General features: G+C 51.8%; 3 protein-coding genes across 5 annotated transcripts in view; 1 reads left to right on the forward strand and 2 right to left on the reverse strand.

The window, feature by feature from the left end:
• The window catches only part of grk6 (G protein-coupled receptor kinase 6), a 12,378-nt gene extending 6,012 nt beyond the window's left edge, over positions 1–6,366 (reverse strand). Inside the window, exons 1-4 of the mRNA XM_068330748.1 lie at positions 6,179–6,366; positions 2,890–2,985; positions 706–818; positions 446–523 (exon numbers count right to left, since the gene is read on the reverse strand). Of these exons, the coding sequence (XP_068186849.1) occupies positions 446–523; positions 706–818; positions 2,890–2,985; positions 6,179–6,230 (339 nt within the window). The 5' untranslated portion in view covers positions 6,231–6,366. The remainder of the gene's footprint in view (positions 1–445; positions 524–705; positions 819–2,889; positions 2,986–6,178) is intronic.
• A 751-nt stretch (positions 6,367–7,117) lies between these two features.
• nop16 (NOP16 nucleolar protein homolog (yeast)) lies at positions 7,118–11,913 on the forward strand. The gene is made up of 5 exons (XM_068330681.1): positions 7,118–7,308; positions 8,653–8,761; positions 9,103–9,169; positions 9,426–9,532; positions 11,358–11,913. Exons 1-5 carry the CDS (start codon positions 7,202–7,204, stop codon positions 11,499–11,501), a joined length of 534 nt encoding a protein of 177 aa, XP_068186782.1. The 5' UTR covers positions 7,118–7,201; the 3' UTR covers positions 11,502–11,913.
• A 168-nt stretch (positions 11,914–12,081) lies between these two features.
• Positions 12,082–15,046, reverse strand: arl10 (ADP-ribosylation factor-like 10). 3 transcript variants are annotated; one of them, XM_068330677.1, is made up of 5 exons: positions 14,643–14,804; positions 14,165–14,534; positions 13,886–14,066; positions 13,065–13,240; positions 12,082–12,732 (listed from the first exon to the last, which is right to left on the reverse strand). In XM_068330677.1, the coding sequence occupies exons 2-5, from the start codon at positions 14,486–14,488 to the stop codon at positions 12,568–12,570; spliced, it is 846 nt and encodes a 281-aa protein (XP_068186778.1). In that variant the 5' UTR covers positions 14,489–14,534; positions 14,643–14,804; the 3' UTR covers positions 12,082–12,567. The 3 variants fall into 3 exon arrangements, with proteins under 3 accessions (XP_068186778.1, XP_068186779.1, XP_068186780.1); XM_068330678.1 differs by having other exon boundaries at positions 14,680–14,744; XM_068330679.1 differs by lacking the exon at positions 14,165–14,534 and having other exon boundaries at positions 14,680–15,046.
• Positions 15,047–16,638: the final 1,592 nt, after the last annotated feature.

Below are 16,638 nucleotides of genomic sequence, written 5' to 3' on the forward strand. Positions count from 1 at the left end.
CGTTCACACATGTTCACACACACGTTCACACACACGTTCACACGCATGTTCACACGCAGGTTCACACACATGTTCACACACACGTTCACACACACGTTCACACGCACGTTCACACGCACGTTCACACGCATGTTCACACGCAGGTTCACACACACGTTCACACGCATGTTCACACACACAGGATCACACACACGTTCACACGCACGTTCACACACACGTTCACACACACGTTCACACACGTTCACACACATGTTCACACACGTTCACACACACGTTCACACACATGTTCACACACACGTTCACACACATGTTCACACTGACTTCATATCAACACACGTGTTCATCCTGACCTCTGGTACCGTGACAGACGCTACCAGAGGTCCGTGATTGATTGTTTGATTGAGCATTGATTGATTGATAGACGGCCCCTGAACGCAGCAGCTACCTGGGGCTTGAAGTGGTCTTCCAGGACTTTCTGGCCGCATTCCTTCCTCTTGTCGTCGGGGGTTACCTCAAACTCCGCCTGCAGAGAAACACCAGACACGCCTCCCACCTTCAGCCACACCACAGAGGTCTTCATCGCTGCTGACATCAGCAGATGATGAAGACGACCCCCCCCCCCCCCACAAGCACACGCTCCATTTGCTTCATCCACCCCCAGGCTGGTTGCCATGGCAATGTGCCAGCAGACACTCGTCTCCTCACCACAGCGTCCAGGAAGCGGATGCAGCGCCGCAACTCGGGGCGGGTCTGGCAGAACTCTCTGAAGAGCAGGCGTCCGATTGGCTGGCGCTCACAGAGGCTGCGGTAGTCCTTGTCTGCAGACAGAGAGGCGTTCACAGGCTGTGGGACATCCAACACGCACACGTGTGACGCCTAGCCCTTCAGGGCTGCCCCTAGTGGCCCGAGCTGGAACCGCAGCCAGAAGCGGTTCCACGACCGGACGTTAAAGTTCTGTTAACGAGAACAGAACGGTCTGTCCCAGCTGGGGCCACCCGGCGCCACAGGGTTAGGCTCACATCTCCTGCCCACCCCCTGCCCCCCCACGCCCGAGGACCAGCTGATTTCCATCTGCGCTCACATCAATGCAAATAGAGAACCGGTCTGAAGCAGGAGGCCACGCCCACAAGAGTCAGCAGGAGGCCACGCCCACACCTCTACTGCTCAAACAGAGAGAAAACATGATGAAAAGTAACGACGGGTGAAAAGAAGAAGTTCTCCTAGAGAAGCAGGAAGTGGTTCCTCCAGTGTCTCAACACTTCCTGCCGCCCACGACTGTCCCCTGAGCCAACCGCCAGAGTGGCCCCGCCCCCTGTCCTCCACCTTCATCAGCATCAGGTGCCCTCCCCCCATCCCTGCACCTCGCTGGTTGTTGCTGCTCCTGTTGGCTCCGCCCCTCGCCATCTCTTTGCACTAATGCAAACGAGGCTAATTTGCATCCAACTTCAAGACAGAAGCAGAGATCTCTCAGCAGCTGACTCAGGGCCCCCACACTGACCCAGGGCCCCCACACTGACCCAGGGCCCCCACACTGACCCAGGGCCCCCACACTGACCCAGGGCCCCCACACTGACCCAGGGCCCCCACACTGACCCAGGGCCCCCACACTGACCCAGGGCCCCACACTTACCCAGGGCCCCCACACTGACCCAGGGCCCCACACTGACCCAGGAGCCCCACACTGACCCAGGGCCCCCACACTGACCCAGGGCCCCCACACTGACCCAGGAGCCCCACACTGACCCAGGAGCCCCACACTGACCCAAGGCCCCCACACTGACCCAGGGCCCCCACACTGACCCAGGAGCCCCACACTGACCCAGGAGCCCCACACTGACCCAAGGCCCCCACACTGACCCAGGGCCCCCACACTGACCCAGAGGCCCCACACCGACTCAGGGCCCCCACACTGACCCAGGGCCCCCACACTGACCCAGGGCCCCCACACTGACCCAGGAGCCCCACACTGACCCAGGGGCCCCACACTGATCCAGAGGCCCCACACTGATCCAGAGGCCCCACACCGACTCAGGGCCCCCACACTGACCCAGGGTCCCCACACTGACCCAGGGGCCCCACACCTAACCGTGGTAATTATTAGCGTGAATTGCTGGAGGTAAATCTGCCCCCCCATAGTGAGAGCTTCAAGCTGCTGGTTGGAACCAAACCACCAGCAGCTTCCTCTTTGAGCTCAGGCCACAGCTTCCTGTGCGCCGCCTCCTCTTCCTGTGCGCCGCCTCCTCTTCCTGTGCGTTGCCTCCTCTTCCTGTGCGCCGCCTCCTCTTCCTGTGCGCCGCCTCCTCACCAATTTTGCGCTTCACTCTAAGACGAATCACCTGCTAGCGTGAGAGCGCTAGCAGCTAGCAGTGAGCGTTAGCCGGCCACACTGCGTGGGTTGTTGGGTCACGTGTCTTCACCTGATCGGCGCCACAGGCCCAAAAGGCTCAGCGTTCTCCAGAGGGGGCCGAAGGGTTAAAGATCTGGACGGAGCTGCAGCAAACGCTACGACCCCCATGAGAGCATGTAGCCACCAGAACAATGTTAGCTTCCGTTAGCATGTAGCCACCAGAACAATGTTAGCTTCCGTTAGCATGTAGCCACCAGAACAATGTTAGCTTCCGTTAGCATGTAGCCACCAGAACAATGTTAGCTTCCGTTAGCATGTAGCCACCAGAACAATGTTAGCTTCCGTTAGCATGTAGCCACCAGAACAATGTTAGCTTCACATTGTGACCTGCACCGCCCTGCACGTCTACAGCCTACACCCACATCCCAGCAGGCAACTGTGTCTATCAGGGATAGAGGGTCTGACCAGCAGCGACCAGGGGGAGGAGCCACGAGGACGAAGGGTTGCCCAGTGGCGTCCGGGGGCGGGGCCAGTGTGCTCACCTGTGCCTCGGCGCAGCTCCTCACACTGGCTGATGTGAGGGAACCGCAGCAGCTGCTTCCACTTCTTGCTCTTTCCTTTTCTGTTGCCGCCGCCTCCTGTGGAGAAACGCCTCTTTAGTGCATGTTCTTATCGTGTGGAGTGTGGAAACGTGTTCTAGTGACACACACACACACACACACACACACACACACACACACACACACACACACCCAAGTGGATCAGGTAGTGCATGTCATTTCTCACACACCTCTGAGAACAAGGAAGGAGTGGCATCAAGAGGGCGTGGTTTGTTCTAGTAGTTAACAATGTGTTATAACACTAGGACACTGTTATAACAGGTTATAATACTAGAACACTGATATAACCTGTTATAAAGAACCTGTTAAAGCAGCACATAACACCATGTTGACGGTGTTTTGGGGCGCCGGATTCTGAACACACAAGGTGACGGTGTGGTCAGTTGACGGTGTGTTCAGGTGACGGTGTGTTCAGGTGATGGTGTGGTCAGGTGACGGTGCCTTCAGGTGACGGTGCCTTCAGGTGACGGTGCCTTCAGGTGACGTGTGTTCAGGTGACGGTGCCTTCAGGTGACGGTGCCTTCAGGTGACGTGTGTTCAGGTGACGGTGCCTTCAGGTGACGGTGCCTTCAGGTGACGTGTGTTCAGGTGACGGTGCCTTCAGGTGACGGTGCCTTCAGGTGACGGTGTCTTCAGGTGACGGTGCGTTCAGGTGACGGTGAGCTCAGGTGACGGTGCCTTCAGGTGACGGTGAGTTCAGGTGACGGTGTGTTCAGGTGACGTGTGTTCAGGTGACGTGTGTTCAGGTGACGTGTGTTCAGGTGACGGTGTGTTAGTGACGTGCTATTGGTCCACACATGGATCCTGGATCACCACTGCGTTCCTGACCCGTGTAGAACCCATCAATAAGTTCTACAAGCAGGGAGTGGTTCTGATGATGGGGGGTTATTGGGCAGTCTGTCAGATGATGGGGGTGGGGGAGGCCCTCAATAAGCTGATGAGACCTGAGAGTGATTTGATAATCTGGAGCTGTGAGGTCATGACCCCGGTGGTCCTGCAGGTGGCTGGATTAAACACAGCAGAGGCTGTCATTTACTGTTTGCTGCTTCTCGTTTAGTGCTTACTGCTTGTTATTTACTGTTTACTGCAGCTCGTTTACTGCTTGTTATTTACTGTTTACTGCAGCTCGTTTCCTGCTTGTAATTTACTGTTTACTGCAGCTCGTTTACTGCTTACTGCTTGTTATTTACTGTTTACTGCAGCTTGCTAATTATTTACTGTTAACTGCAGCTCGTTTACTGCTTATTATTTACTGCAGCTCGTTTACTGCTTATTATTTACTGTTTACTGCAGCTCGTTTACTGTTTACTGCTTGTTATTTACTGTTTAATGCTGCTTGTTTACTGTTTATTACTTGTTATTTACTGTTTACTGCTGCTTATTTACTGTTTACTGCTTGTTATTTACTGTTTACTGCATGTTATTTACTGTTTAATGCTGCTTGTTTACTGTTTATTACTTGTTAATTACTGTTTACTGCTGGTTATTTACTGTTTACTGCTGCTTGTTTACTGCTTGTTACTTACTGTTTACAGCATGTTATTTACTGTTTACTGCTGCTTGTTTACTCTTTATTACTTGTTATTTACTGTTTACTGCTGCTTGTTTACTGTTTACTGCTTGTTATTTACCGTTTACTGCAGCTCGTTTACTGCTTACTGCTTGTTATTTACTGTTTACTGCAGCTTGCTTATTATTTACTGTTTACTGCAGCTCGTTTACTGCTTATTGTTTACTGTTTACTGCAGCTCGTTTACTGTTTACTGCTTGTTATTTACTGTTTAATGCTGCTTGTTTACTGTTTATTCCTTGTTATTTACTGTTTACAGCATGTTATTTACTGTTTACTGCTGCTTGTCTACTGTTTATTACTTGTTATTTACTGTTTACTGCTGCTTGTTTACTGTTTACTGCTTGTTATTTACTGTTTACTGCTGCTTGTTTACTGTTTGTTATTTACTGTTTACTGCTGCTTGTTTACTGTTTACTGCTGCTTGTTTACGGTTTACTGCTTGTTATTTACTGTTTACTGCTGCTTGTCTACTGTTTATTACTTGTTATTTACTGTTTACTGCTGCTTGTTTACTGTTTACAGCTTGTTATTTACTGTTTACTGCTGCTTGTTTACGTTTTGTTATTTACTGTTTACTGCTGCTTGTTTACTGTTTACTGCTGCTTGTTTACGGTTTACTGCTTGTTATTTACTGTTTACTGCTGCTTGTTTACTGTTTACAACTTGTTATTTACAGTTTATTACTCATTATTTACTGTGCTTGGGGTAGAGCAGATGTCTTGAAGACAGACCCTCCCAGCTATCGGTGGATCGATTCCCACTCCCGCCAGAACATCTGACAGTGGGAGGCGTCAGCTCACCTTCCAGCCACTGCCGAGGCGCCCTTGAGCAAGGCGCCGTCCCCCCTACAAACTGCTCTATTGGGGCTCACTCCAGGAAGCTGCTGCCCGTCCCTCTGCCTCCCGGTGTACAGCTTGTTGTTGTTGTTGTTGTTGTGTACTAACTGCATGCTTACAGGCCCCCTGGTTGTTTCAGGGGTCTGTTCACACTGACACAAATGTAATTCCCCCCAGGGATCGATAAAGTATACCTTCTGCTTCTTGTTTACTGCTCTCTTTACTGTTTACAAACAAACAAACAAACAAACAAGGGTACCCAGAGGCCCCCCCCAGTGGAGCTCCAGCTCCTGTTGTTGTTGTTGTTTACGTGGATGAGACGGGTTGTTTGTGTTGTCTGTTTCTATGGTTACCAACACGCTCACGTTTACATTCACTGGTGAATGTAAACGGCCCGCGGGCCAAACGGAAGAGGACCACTTGCGCCACAGCGCACACATCCTGTTTGGTAACCGACGCAGCATCAGCAGCACCCCCCCCCCCCAGCAGGGACTCCCAGCATGCTGAGCGAAAGCCCCCGACCCTGAAGCCTGACCGGATCCTGATGCGAGACCCATATGCGTGACGTCACGAGCCCGTGGGGGAGGGTCTCACGGGGCGGGACCGGACACACCTGAACGGGACACACCTGAATCAACACGGACCCCCACCCCCCACTGCCCAAGTTCTAAACAGAGTTCGTGAAGCGTTCCGGTTCCGTTCCGGTTCCGTTCAGTCACCATCCTGAACGGAACCGAAATCATCATCCTGTTTGCTGTCGGATCAATAACGATCAATAAGGGGGGGGTGTCTCCATCCTTACCCTCTCGAGCCTTCAGCAGCACCGTGTTGGCCACGATGTTCTCCAGCTCCATGTCGCTCTACGGCTCCGGTCCCGGTGGTCCCGGTAGTCCCGGTAGGCCCGCACCTCCTCCCGCCGCCGGCCGAGGAGGAAACTCAGTCCTCCGTTCCGGATCGTTCGGTCCCGTCCGTTCCGGTCCGCACCCTCCGCTCCGCCTCGCCCCGCCCCTCCGCCTCGCCCCGCCCCGCGGTGAGGAGGAGCAAGAGGTGTCACACAGGAGGGAAACTCGCTCACAGATGCTCTCTGACGACAGACCGGCCACTCTGATTGGCTGGCAGCAGCGCGAGACCCGCAGGACACGAGACGCATTTATAAATAAATGTCACGATGAACCAATCAGCAACAAGATAGCGTGAATTAATTTAATGATTATGAACACGTGTGGTTGGTTCTAATATGTTCGAAGGCTCCCCGGTCAGTGAACGCACCACGGTGCATTCAGGGTGCAGGAAAAAGATTGTTCACTGTTGCTGTGCAGAATAATCACAGCATCACATCAGGACTGACTGATCACCATCTGACCTCTGACCTCTGCTCCTAGCCTAGCATTAGCCTGTCAGAGGTGATGACGTCACGGTTTCCTTCTGGTTCTTTGATGATGATCGTTTTTAATATGATTTTAACGCTTCGTTTGTTCACCATTAAAATCACAGCTCGGCGTCACGTGGTCAGCGTCATCTTCCGCTACCGGACCGGAACTTCAGCAGCTTCAACGAACAGCGAGACCGGAAGTGACCGGTACCGGATGTGCAGGAGTTTTTGTTTGTTTATTTACGTACAAAGTCACGGCATCCGGTAAACAATCACGGTCTAAGAAAATAAAAAAAACGAATTTAGGTCCAACATGAAAGGTCAAAGTTGACGGGGCGTGGCCATGAGTCACATGACCGGAACATGAGCCTGCTGCTTCCTGTCGCTGCACGCACGCGGCTCCTCGCAGCGACAGACTTCCGGTGAGCCGGTGAGACCCGCAGCAGGAGAAACATGCCGAAAGCCAAGCAGTCCGCCCGGAGGAAGAAGTTCGACTACAACCGGGACCGGAAGAAGCTGAAGAAGAAGCTGCTGAAGAAGCACAACCCGCGGATAGAGAAGTGAGTTAGCGCGTTAGCTTGGAGGGAGGAGGGGCTGTTAGCACAGAGGCTAACACGAGACGGGCTCCATAGAAACAGTGTTCTGGTTCTTTATTTAGTGTTCATGAATCTTTCTCCTCCTCCAGGCTTCTCCCTTCAGGGTCTCCACAGCCAATCAGTGTCCTCCATCTAACCCTGTCTTCTCATCCTCTTCTCTCACACCAACTACCTTCATGTCCTCTTTCACTACATCCATAAACCTCCTCTTTGGTCTTCCTCTAGGCCTCCTGCCTGGCAGTTCAGAACTCAGCATCCTTCTACCAATATATTCACTATCTCTCCTCTGGACATGTCCAAACCATCTCAGTCTGGCCTCTCTGACTTTATCTCCAGAACCTCTAACATGTGCTGTCCCTCTGATGTACTCATTCCTGATCCTATCCATCCTGGTCACTCCCAGAGAGAACCTCAGCATCTTCATCTCTGCTACCTCCAGCTCTGTCTCCTGTCTTTTCCTCAGGGACACTGTCTCTAGACCAAACAACATCGCTGGTCTCACCACAGTTTTGTACACCTTTCCTTTCATTTGAGCTGAAACTCTTCTATCACACATCACACCTGACACTTTCCTCCACCCGTTCCATCCTGCCTGGACACGCTTCTTCACCTCTTTTCCACACTCTCCATTGCTCTGGACTGTTGACCCTAAGTACTTCAAATCCTCCACCTTCTTGATCTCTTCTCCCTCTAACCTCACTCTTCCACTTGGGTCCCTCTCATTCACACACATGTACTCTGTCTTACTGCGGCTAACCTTCATTCCTCTCCTTTCCAGGACAAACCTCCACCTCTCTAGCTTCTCCTCCACCTGTTCCCTGCTCTCACTGCAGATCACAATGTCATCTGCAAACATCATAGTCCATGGAGATTCCTGTCTAACCTGGTCTGTCAGCCTGTCCATCACCATAGCAACAAGAAGGGGCTCAGAGCTGATCCCTGATGCAGTCCCACCTCCACCTTGAACTCCTCTGTCACACCTACACACACCTCACCACTGTCTGACAGTCCTCATACATGTCCTGCACCGCTCTGGTTAAATGCAGTGATGTCACCACAGAATCCTGTCTGTTTTCACTTCAAGACTTAAAATGTTTTTATTGACATCCTAATATTTGTGGAAACTCGACCTCGCTGCAGAAACACGCTTACATGTTCATCAGAGATGCAGTATTGATCACAGCATTGATCTGGATCAAATCAGATGGATCACCTCTGGATAGAGACTCCAGAAGAACTTTTTACTTCACAACTTTTTTTTGTGGGTCAGGGTTCCAAACTTTGCTGATGACATTTTTCTTTCATCAGTGCTCAGATCCGGAATGCTTGGGATGACAGGAAGTCTATGGCGCGCAACCTGCAGGACATGGGTCTGACTTTTGATCCCAACCGCTCCCTACCGATAAAGAACCAGAGTGTGAGTACAGGCAGGGTTCTACCAGAGTCTAACTGGGTTCTACCAGGGTTTTCTTCAGAGCAGGTCATGTGATACATGCTGCAGCTGTAGGTTGTGTGGTCACACCTCACATGACGGGGGTGGGGGGGCTGATGTTGGTTCTGACAAAGGTAACCATGTTTTTGGAACATCTGGGCCGTAGTTCTAGTTTGCACCAGGAGGGGGCAGCAGAGGGCTGTTTGTGTCAGTCAGCTCCTGAATACATGCTGGTATTGAACCTGAGGGAGGTTAAAGGTCATCTGATGTTCTGACACCAGATCCACCGGTGGGTTCTTGACTTCCTGTCTCTATTCTCTCTTCAGCTCCTGAGGGGGGTGGGAGAGGCCGCCGCCCCCGTCAGCATCGTGACCAAGCCCTACGTTCTGACCCGTAAGTGTCCTCCTGGGTGTTTCTCTGATTGTGTTGATTCCTCCTGGTCTGCCGTGGGGTCAGGGCCCCCCAGGACCCCCAGGGGCCTCTAGTTCATCAAGAGTAACTCATTAAAGCCTTGTTTGCATCTCGTTGTCGTGGAGCTGGCAGAGCAGCAGCTCTGGCCTCCATCAGATGATGTTAACCCTGAAGCTGAGTGGCGTCTCATCCAGTCACCCCCCCCCCCAGGGTTAACTAGTAAAACTGTGTCCAACAGAGCTGGAGGAGGAGGCGGGCCGCCCCGGAACCAGCTCCAAGACCTTATCCAGTGACCTGATCCAGTACGTCCAGCACATGATCCGCCAGCACCGGGACAACTACAAGGTGAGGCGTGGCCCCCAGCTAGAGGAGTGGCCCCTGGCTAGAGGACCTGTCACCTGTCAGGCTCTGTGAGCATTAAAGAGCATCGTTCAGTTTGACTTGTGCTGGACCACACCCCCTTAGCATGCTAGCTGCTAACAGCTGGTGTCAGGTGGATTCTGTCCTGCCTTGACCTCAGCTCATTATGTTTTATTATTTTACTTTATTTTATAATGTATGGTATTATATATTGTTTTGTTATGTATTATTTGAGGTTATGTGGCCTTAGATTATATATATTAAATACAGTGGTACCTCTACTTACGAAATTAATTGGTTCAGGAAGAAATTATGTAGGTAGAAAATTACGTAAGTAGAGACGCGTTTTCCATGCAAATGCCCTAATCCGTTCCAAGCCCCCAAAATTCAGACATAAATGTTTTATAAAGCATCAAAATGCGTCAAAACATGTAACAAATACATGTTACGATTAGATTATTACACAATAAATGAGAGTTGTGTATAACGTAGAGAACAAAGAATAATAATGATGGTCATTTACCTTTTAACTGCTGTCCTCATTGTTTTTTGCCCTCTTTGGTTCATGCCCTCTTGCCCCCCCATGAACAACAGAGTGAATTCCAGTCCTCCTCCTGAACTTCTCCAACCACCCACGCGACGCCTTAAACTCCTTAAACTTCCTTTTGTTTTAATAACGTGGTGATTGTAGATGCATTACGGCCATATTCTTTGGTGAGATCAACCAAACGCATCCCTTTTTCATGCTTTTCTATCATCTCTTGATTTGTTTGTACGGACAAAAAAACTCTTTTCTTCGTCTTTTCTTTTCCTCTTTTCTCCGTCACTTTCTTGGGGTCCATAGTGAATACTCTAAAAGTTAATATATTTACGTTAAACTATCAGAACACCTCAGGGGTCGAGGGCCGAATGATGAGACACTCCATGATCACCGTTCTAGTTCCACACAGAGGTGGAGTGGCATCCCTCTTAGCCAGTGGGATGCCAGGAAGATAGGTAATAGGTAATAGCCAATGGCAGAGCAGCTATGAGAATGTTGCATTCAGGAACCTGTGGGAGATTCGAGTATCAGCCAATACTGTGTTTATACATTAAGTAAGTCGAAATTTTTCGTAACTAGAGGTAATATTTTCCTGCTGAGAAATTTCGTAAGTAGAGACATTCGTAAGGAGAGGTACCACTGTATTATTTTAGATTCGATGACCATACAGTCCACCCTCATGCATTTGTGCATCAACGCTTGTGACTTCACCTCATTGTGGATTTTTAGTAGGCAGTCATGTGATACTGTACACACATTCTATTGGCTGACGGCATCCTGTAGTGTTCTACGTTCTGTGAGTCTCAGACTTCTGTGAAACACTAAAGTGCTTCAAACAGTCTATCAGAGTGTTTTAAAGGAAATACAGATAGAAGGTGGTTTAATATCAGGGTGGGGGGGTTCACAAACATTTACATTACCATGAATAATAAGGTAAATAGATCATCTCTATCACAGGATTTCATTTTTCAAGGGTGTGCCTGGAAGGAACGAGGGGTCACTGTAATTATTAGCTATTTATATTACTTACTAGTATTGTGAGTTTAGTTATCATTAGTAATAGTTATTAGTATTAGTAGTATCGTCATTAATATCATTATTATTAGTATTATTAGTATTATCATGGTCTCAGTCAGGCGGTAGGGTTAGGGTTTACTGGGTGTTGGGCTTAGGTTTAGGGGTTAGAGGTCATGGTTAGGGTTGGGGGTCCTAGTCTCAGGCAGGAGGGAGTAGGACTCGGTGCTCAGCTGTCCCTTTGGGTCCCTGCAGGAAATGGCCCGAGACGAGAAGAACTACTACCAGGACACCCCCAAACAGATCAGGAGGAAGATCAACGAGTACAAGAGGTGTCACCCGGAGCAGTACCACGCCTTCATGGCCTCACTCAGCCCCCCCCAGCCCATGGTCCAGTAGGGGACGCCCCCCAGCCCGCGGTCCGGTAGGGGACGACCCTCAGCCCGTGGTCCGGTAGGGGACGCCCCCCAGCCCGTGGTCCGGTAGGGGACGCCCCCCAGCCCGTGGTCCGGTAGGGGACGCCCCCCACCCCGTGGTCCGGTAGGGGACGCCCCTCAGCCCGTGGTCCGGTAGGGGACCCCCCCAGCCCACCGTCCCTAGTGGACCTCCTGCTGGACCTTCAGACTAACAACAATGGACTCGTCCTGCTGGGCCGGTCACATGACTTGGACCTGAGTTGACCCCCCTGTTGGGGTTCTGACCTTGAACCCACAGTGGTTCTGTCTCCATGTTGTTTCTGTTAGCGTCCCCCCCCCCCCCCCCCACATGGGTTCAGATCAAAGAAACCAGACAAGCAGCACAGGAGTTATAGAGTTATGTATTAAATACACAAACACCTCAGTGTACAGGAGAGAACCACCGGTCCCTGGGGGTCCCTGGGGGTCCCTGGGGGTCCCTGGGTTCTACAGAATCATTAAAGTTTATTAGTGGACCCCAACGATACACCTGTGTGGGGGGGTCTGGGTGTGTGTGGGGGTCTGTGTGTGTCTGTGGGGGGGGTCTGTGTGTGTCTGTGGGGGGGGTCTGTGTGTGTGTGGGGGGGGGGTCTCAAACAAGGGAGGTCAACACTAACGGGAAGTCTGCTGTAACGTGTGGAGACAGGATGATGTCACAGCGTGTTGGGGGCGTGTTGTGTCACGTGTTCAGTGTTCACTGGGAGCCTATGAAGCTGACCCCTGACCCCAGGTGTGGGTGAGTCCCCCTAGAGGGCGGCTGCGGTGAAGACAGTGTTTGGATCCATCACAACAACAAACGTTGAGAACATTCTAGAATCAGGAAGGTCAACGCCTCCAGACTCTTCTAGAACGTAATGGACACGCCTCCCAAGGCGGGCCCCCGGTCCGGTTCAGGAGGCTCCTCCCCCTTGCTCTGAAGACAGGTTCCTAAACCATCACGGCTTCCTGGTTCCTCCTCCTGGTGCCGTCACATGACCAGACAGGCGTCCTGTGTATTCGTCCCTCCACCTTCAGACCAGCTGGAGCAGGAGATCCTGGAGGTCCAGGACCGGGTGGGTGTCGGCCCGGGCCCCGCCCAGCCGGGCGGCCAGCAGGAACAGCTTCCTGTCGTCGGGCACGGTGCCCAGGCTCAAGGCCTCGTGCAGCTCGGACACGCCGGCGGCGTCGGGCCGGTCCTGTGGGGGGGTCCAACCAGAAGGTCAGGACACTGGAAACGGACCACCATCAGTCACCCTCACCGTTAGCCTCTGCTAGCTCGATATGCCAGCATTATTTGGTTTTACACGTCAATGCTAAGCTCAGCATTCAAGCTAGTTATCGCTAACAAAGCTACAACTTGAAGGTGAAAGGACTCCGATCGATTAACATCAAAACAAGAGTTGTGACGTCACAGGAAGTGTGTGAAGGAGCGCCAGGTTCTTCTGACTGGATCCTGAATGTTCTGGAGCTAGTGGACCAGATCAGACTTGACCAGTGTTGATCCAGGGAGGCGGGACGTTTGTTTTACCTGCTTGTTGCCCAGGACGACCACAGGCAGCTGGGGCTCCGCCCTCAGCAGGCAGTGCAGCTCCGCCTTGGCCATTGGTAGGCGGGGCCGGTCGGAGGAGTCCACCACGTACACCAGAATGTGAGTCCTCCTCAGGTAGTCGGTCCAGTACTGCCGCAGGTCCTCCCCTCCCCCGACTGCAAGGAAACAAACATCAGACACCAAGCTCCAGAGCCACACCCACCAGCTCGAGCCACATCCACCAGCTCGAGCCACACCCACCAGTTCGAGCCACACCCACCAGCTCCAGAACCACATCCACCAGCTCCAGAACCTCAGATCAGCTTCAATCAATCCACTGGACTTCAAGAAAGTTTCTTGAAGACGTTTCTCCTCTCATCAAGAGGCTTCTTCAGTTCCGCCGGTGGCTGCTCAGACCAGACCCCACCAGAACTGAAGAAGCCTCTTGATGAGAGGAGAAACGTCTTCAAGAACCTTTCTTGAAGTCCAGTGGATTGACTTAAACAGCTTTGGAGAACCATGACCTGGAGAACTGAGAACCGACAGAGACGTCACATGACGTGGTTTATGGTCTGCTCCCTCAGAGGGGAAGGGAGACCGAACAGAACTAGAGCTGGACCTGGAAGATCTGGAACTCCATCCTGTTTGTTTTTGATGCTCAGCTGATTCGATGAACTATGACCTTTTCAGTGATGTGGTTCTTGCCTGTTGAGTTAACTAGTGAACTAGTTGACCTAGTAACTAGTGACCTGGTCTAGAACAACCCCTTGCTGTCAGGACAAGCAGAATGGTTATGGGGTCCAGAACCAAAGGTGTCTTACTCTCCAGGAAGTCCAGCTGGCAGGCGGGGCCGCCGACGCTCATGAAGCTGAAGCCGCGGGTGGGCCGGCAGCTTCTGGGGGCCGGGGCCCCCCCGGACCTCAGAATCTGCAACATGCTACTCTTCCCCGCCCCGTCCAGACCCAGGACCAGGACCTGGTGCCTCCTGCGCTCCTCTTCTTCCTGCAGGCAGAGAAAAAAGGAAGATTCAGAACACGTCAGAGGCTGAGGGCAACGGTACCGGTCCAACACATTATGGACCCGACCCGGAAGAACCCCACCCATGAGGGTCTCAGGTCCACTGGCCTCCATGACCAGTCTGCAGGCCCTTCAGAGTCCAAATGTTCAGGTTCCATGTTCAGGTCCTGTGTCCTGGTCTGGTGCTCTGGTTCTAGATGCAGATCAGGGTCTTTCATGAACTTTGACCCCTGATGGCCTTGGGCGTCTGTGGAGCTGCTGAGGCTGCAGTTCTTCCTCCTGACACCGCGGATCAACCCTTCAATACCGAGACCAAGTCCATTGTCCCCAAGCGGCTGGATAGAGCTCAGCCGTGATGGCGGCGGTTCTGAAGGAGGTCGGGTCCATGACAGTTTAGATCTATCCATCCATCCATCTATCCATCTTACTAAATCTATTAGTTGATAGATTAATCTGTCAATAGATAAAACAATTGATCCATCCATCAGAATCCATCATCAAAATCATCATCTTCCTCTGAGCGCTGACCGCTCTCCTGTGACGTCATCCCTCGGTTCGTACCTGTGACAAACGGTAATGAGCGCGCGGCTCGTCTCACCTCCGGGACCGCGGAGTATTCGGCGCGGGGCGACCACACCCTCCTCCGGTACAGGAAGCTGACGGCGATGAAGAGCGCGGAGCCGAGCGCGGCCACGGCGGCGGTGAGCGCGGTGGAGACGTGTCGGAGCAGGGCCATGGTGGAGGCGCCGCGCCGCGTCCGGCGGAGCTCCACGACACGGACCGGACGAGACGTTCAGCGCCGCTCGGAAATTCCCGTTCTCTACGGCAAATTCAGGTAGAAATACCCGCGCACATGTCACAGTCACGTGACCTGCAAGTACTGATCACAGAGTTGATGAGACAATAAAGTATTTATGGCTAACGTAGAAGTATTCCAGTCACCTGATGTCTGCAGTATGTTACTACTGTACAGGTGTAGGGTCTTTAAATCAGTCACAGCCACGCCTCCTTGTCTCCAGGCACCGCCTCCTCTGGGGGTCCATTGGTTGTCATGTCTATGCCGGGACTTCTCTGGGCGGGACAGGTGGGGTGTGGAGGTGTGTCCAGACCACCTGAGGTGTGAAGGAACCCCGCTTCTCCTCCAAGCTCCTCACCCTTTCTCTCAGGGTGAGCAGGAAGTCCCCTCACCCACTCCAGCCAATCGTCGGTCACGGTTTGCATTCAGGTTGTTTGTTGTTATCAGATTTTGAATTGATATGAAAATGACTAATTAAACTGTCAGTTTGACCTGAAAGAAGATCAATATTAGTCGGGAAATGCACTTGATTTCCGACGGACGTGAAGGCATCAGACACGCTCCGCCTGCCGGCGATGTGCCAGTGAGGGAAAGAAACAGCAGCCGAAATTTATGCGAATTATATAACGATAATCAATCAGTCCGATTGGATGTGAACATTATTAGGATTACTGTCAGTACTCTATTACTGGTTTTATTGGGAGTAATCTATTCCTGGTGTTACTGTGAGGATTTGTATTACAGTGGTTGTTGTGACAGTCGGAACGAGGGAACGACGTTCCCTCCCTTCAGGTGCTGTGAAAAACAAACCAAACTCAAGCCCATGAACGGACGTGACGTCAGCGTGCAGCAGTTCCGCGGGTTGACCTCTGGAGGGCGCCGTGGAACACTCCAGAGGGAACGACAAGACCGAATCAGAGTCCTGTCCCATAAAGCTGGATGAACCTAGCCAGGCTTCCTCCTACTTATCCGGCTTCACTTACCCAGACATCCACCCTCCAGATTTTCGGTACCATAAAGCCAGCTTTCAACTCACTAATTCAATCCAGACTTGTCCACTCTAGATCTGTGCGCGCTCACATAAAAAGGGCGGAGTTTGCTGCATGCGACCAATCACAAACATGCAACAAACCGGCCCGAGCCGCATATTTCACAACGGAGGAGCAAACAATAATAATTAATAAATACGATCAATCTTCTTCTTCTTTTCCTTTCGGCTTTTCCCTTGAGGGGTCGCCACAGCCAATCAGTGTCCTCCATCTAACCCTGTCTTCTCATCCTCTTCTCTCACACCAACTACCTTCATGTCCTCCTTCACTACATCCATAAACCTCCTCTTTGGTCTTCCTCTAGGCCTCCTGCCTGGCAGTTCAGAACTCAGCATCCTTCTACCAATATATTCACTATCTCTCCTCTGGACATGTCCAAACCATCTCAGTCTGGCCTCTCTGACTTTATCTCCAGAACCTCTAACATGTGCTGTCCCTCTGATGTACTCATTCCTGATCCTATCCATCCTGGTCACTCCCAGAGAGAACCTCAGCATCTTCATCTCTGCTACCTCCAGCTCTGTCTCCTGTCTTTTCCTCAGGGACACTGTCTCTAGACCAAACAACATCGCTGGTCTCACCACAGTTTTGTACACCTTTCCTTTCATTTTAGCTGAAACTCTTCTATCACACATCACACCTGACACTTTCCTCCACCCGTTCCATCCTGCCTGGACACGCTTCTTCACCTCTTTTCCACACTCTCCATTGC

Source organism: Antennarius striatus, chromosome 13, assembly GCF_040054535.1.
Source record: "Antennarius striatus isolate MH-2024 chromosome 13, ASM4005453v1, whole genome shotgun sequence".
Lineage (NCBI taxonomy): Eukaryota > Metazoa > Chordata > Actinopteri > Lophiiformes > Antennariidae > Antennarius > Antennarius striatus.

What these genes read in the sequence shown, in the direction of transcription:
- nop16 (XM_068330681.1), top strand. Translation starts at nt 7,202, where the DNA reads ATGCCGAAAGCCAAGCAGTCCGCCCGGAGGAAGAAGTTCGACTACAAC. An exon ending in CAAGCCCTACGTTCTGACCC is followed by an intron (nt 9,170 to 9,425) that starts GTAAGTGTCCTC and finishes TGTGTCCAACAG; the next exon opens with AGCTGGAGGAGGAGGCGGGC. An exon ending in AGCACCGGGACAACTACAAG is followed by an intron (nt 9,533 to 11,357) that starts GTGAGGCGTGGC and finishes GGGTCCCTGCAG; the next exon opens with GAAATGGCCCGAGACGAGAA.
- arl10 (XM_068330677.1), bottom strand. Translation starts at nt 14,488, where the DNA reads ATGGATAGATCTAAACTGTCATGGACCCGACCTCCTTCAGAACCGCCG. An exon ending in TGGACCTGAGACCCTCATGG is followed by an intron (nt 14,067 to 14,164) that starts GTGGGGTTCTTC and finishes CTCTGCCTGCAG; the next exon opens with GAAGAAGAGGAGCGCAGGAG. An exon ending in CCAGCTGGACTTCCTGGAGA is followed by an intron (nt 13,241 to 13,885) that starts GTAAGACACCTT and finishes GTTTCCTTGCAG; the next exon opens with TCGGGGGAGGGGAGGACCTG.